The sequence below is a fragment of the Myotis davidii genome, unplaced genomic scaffold (assembly GCF_000327345.1).
Source record: "Myotis davidii unplaced genomic scaffold, ASM32734v1 scaffold543, whole genome shotgun sequence".
NCBI lineage: Eukaryota > Metazoa > Chordata > Mammalia > Chiroptera > Vespertilionidae > Myotis > Myotis davidii.
Genome location: NW_006294117.1, coordinates 128,128 through 130,567, shown reverse-complemented (window position 1 = coordinate 130,567; position 2,440 = coordinate 128,128). Strand labels below are relative to the sequence as shown.

The window sequence follows — 2,440 nt, the reverse complement described above, 5'->3', positions numbered from 1 at the left end:
TTTTTTCCCCCGCCACTGACGGCTTCTTTGACCCCTCCATCCTACTGGAAGTGGGAATCTCTCAGTTCCAATCCTGGCTCTGCTACTTGCTGGCTCTGTGACCTTCAGAAATGTTTAGTACTCAGTACCTCCCCGTATTCTTATCTAGAAAAAGGGCATAATAGTGGTTCTCACCTGATAAGGCTGTGGATGAGTTCATTTACACAGATCAGTTAGAACAGTGCTGGATAAATAATAAGTATTATGGTTTTTGTTTATTTTTATTATTTGAGGCTGAAAACATTCTGCTTCTCCTTTAAGATACCAATGTCTCTTACTCCAGGATGCCTTCACAAACCCAGGCAGAGCTCTTGCTCTTCCTCTGTACTCACACCAGTCTTCACAAATACCTGTCACATCCAGGCTGATTGTAACCAACTGACTGTCCAGTCTCTCTCCTGCCCTTGGCTGTGAATCCCATCGGAGCGGGGCTGGCCTGTGATTCTAGTTTGCGTCAGCCATCCTGAGCATGTTGAAGAATCGAGTGATTGCTGAGTGTGTATGTGGGTCTGTGTATGTAACGGTGTATATGACTGTGCTGAAGACGTGTAGATGTGTGTCCGCACATAAAGGCCTGTGGTCTCATGCACTTCCCTTCAAGTGAGTGAATGAGCATCTACTTGTACCAGGTACTGATACAAACATCCTTTCCTCATGGAAGATGTCACCTTCTTTTTATAAAAAAGAAATGTTTTATTGATTGATTTGAGAGGAAGAGAGAGAGAGAGAGAGAGAGAGAAACATTGATTTGTTGTTCCATTTATTTATGCATTCATTGGTTGATTCCTGTATGTGCCCTGACGGGGGATCAATCCCACAACCTTGGCATATTGGGACGACACACTAACCAACTGAGCCTGTTTCTCTACCTCCCTCAGTTGAAAGTGAGCCTCTATTCATTATGACAGTTGTGTCATTTAGCAATAACCTGACAGTGCTGAGAAATGATTATTCCTGCCCTATATGTCAGACTTAATTTTCCCATGAAAGTTTTTAGTAATACAATTGAAATTATTTAAAAAGTTCAGTAATATTTCAGATTTATTCTTGCATCACTGAAATTCTTTCCAGGCTGGTAATATTTAGGTTTGGCCAAAATACATTTTCACACTTGGTTATTGGTTTGCATTCAAAATGTGTATGAAGAGAATCTGAACCCACTGGATGCACCTGTGGGCCCACCCCCTCAGGAAGTGGCAGACTCCAGAGGGCTCACACATGCAACACCTTCCCCCAGCAGCAGGCCAATGGGAGCCGTGTCAATGTCCTCTACTCCACTCCGGCCTGTTACCTCTGGGAGCTGAACAAGGCCAACCTCACCTGGTATTTGGGGGACCTGGGGAGCTTGAGGGGGGGGTGTGCATGCCCTGCGGGTAGTGACTCTCCCGCAATGCCTCTGCCGCTGCAGGTCGGTGAAGCAGGATGACTTCTTCCCCTATGCTGACGGCCCCCACATGTTCTGGACTGGCTACTTCACCAGCCGGCCGGCCCTCAAACGCTATGAGCGTCTCAGCTATAACTTCCTGCAGGTGGGTGGGTGCTAGACGCAAGGGGGCAGCTCAGGGGTCCCAGCCGACCCCGTGCCTCAACATACTCCCTGCCTCCTAGGTGTGCAACCAGCTGGAGGCACTGGCAGGTCCAGCGGCCAACATGGGACCCTATGGCTCCGGAGACAGTGCACCCCTCAGTAGGTGTATGGTTGGTGAGGGGGTGGGGCGGGGCCCAAGCTGGACACCAGACCCTGGCCTCATCCTGGAGTCCCTTCTGAAAGCCCCTAAGAACCCTGGCGCCTTGCACGTGACCATTCGCGTCTCTCTGAGATCAGGGCTCAGAGTCCTGCACCGACCCCACCCAGCTCACCACTCGCCCACCTTCTGCCCGCAGATGAGGCCATGGCTGTGCTCCAGCACCACGATGCCGTCAGTGGGACCTCCAAGCAACATGTGGCCGATGACTACGCCCGCCAGCTGGCTGCAGGCTGGGAACCCTGTGAGGTGCATGGGCGGGGTCTGGGGCATAAGGGCGGAGGCAGGAAGGGCGTGGTCAAAGCAGGGGGGTGGAGTCTAGAAGGGCTTGTGGGGCGGGGCTGGCGGCAGGAGGGGCGTAGATAAGAACGGGGCAGGACCAGGCATCAGGGCGGAGCCTATAAGAGCTAGTGGGGCGGGGCCTGGGATGAGGGGTCTTGAATGGGGCGAGGCCTGGAAGGGCTACTGGGTTGGGGGCGGGGTGGAGGGGGAGTGCAGAGACAGAAATGGGGCAGGGCCCAGAAGAGCTTGTAGGGCGGGGCCTGGGTGGGGCGAGGAAGCTCCCCGCGGGCTTGCAGAGTGGACCCCTGCCTTTATGTTCCTCCCAGGTTCTCCTGAGTAACGCGCTGGCGCGGCTCAGCGGCTCCAAGGAGGGG

At 53.1% G+C, this 2,440-nt stretch overlaps 1 protein-coding gene across 1 annotated transcript in view; it reads left to right on the top strand.

Annotated features, from left to right (window-relative positions):
- The window catches only part of MAN2B1 (mannosidase alpha class 2B member 1), a gene marked incomplete at its 5' end in the record, with an annotated part of 34,231 nt that overhangs the window by 24,556 nt on the left and 7,235 nt on the right, over positions 1-2,440 (top strand). Inside the window, 5 exons of the mRNA XM_006768221.2 lie at positions 1,280-1,362; positions 1,448-1,568; positions 1,648-1,726; positions 1,924-2,033; positions 2,393-2,436. Coding sequence (XP_006768284.1) covers positions 1,280-1,362; positions 1,448-1,568; positions 1,648-1,726; positions 1,924-2,033; positions 2,393-2,436 — 437 coding nt within the window. The remainder of the gene's footprint in view (positions 1-1,279; positions 1,363-1,447; positions 1,569-1,647; positions 1,727-1,923; positions 2,034-2,392; positions 2,437-2,440) is intronic.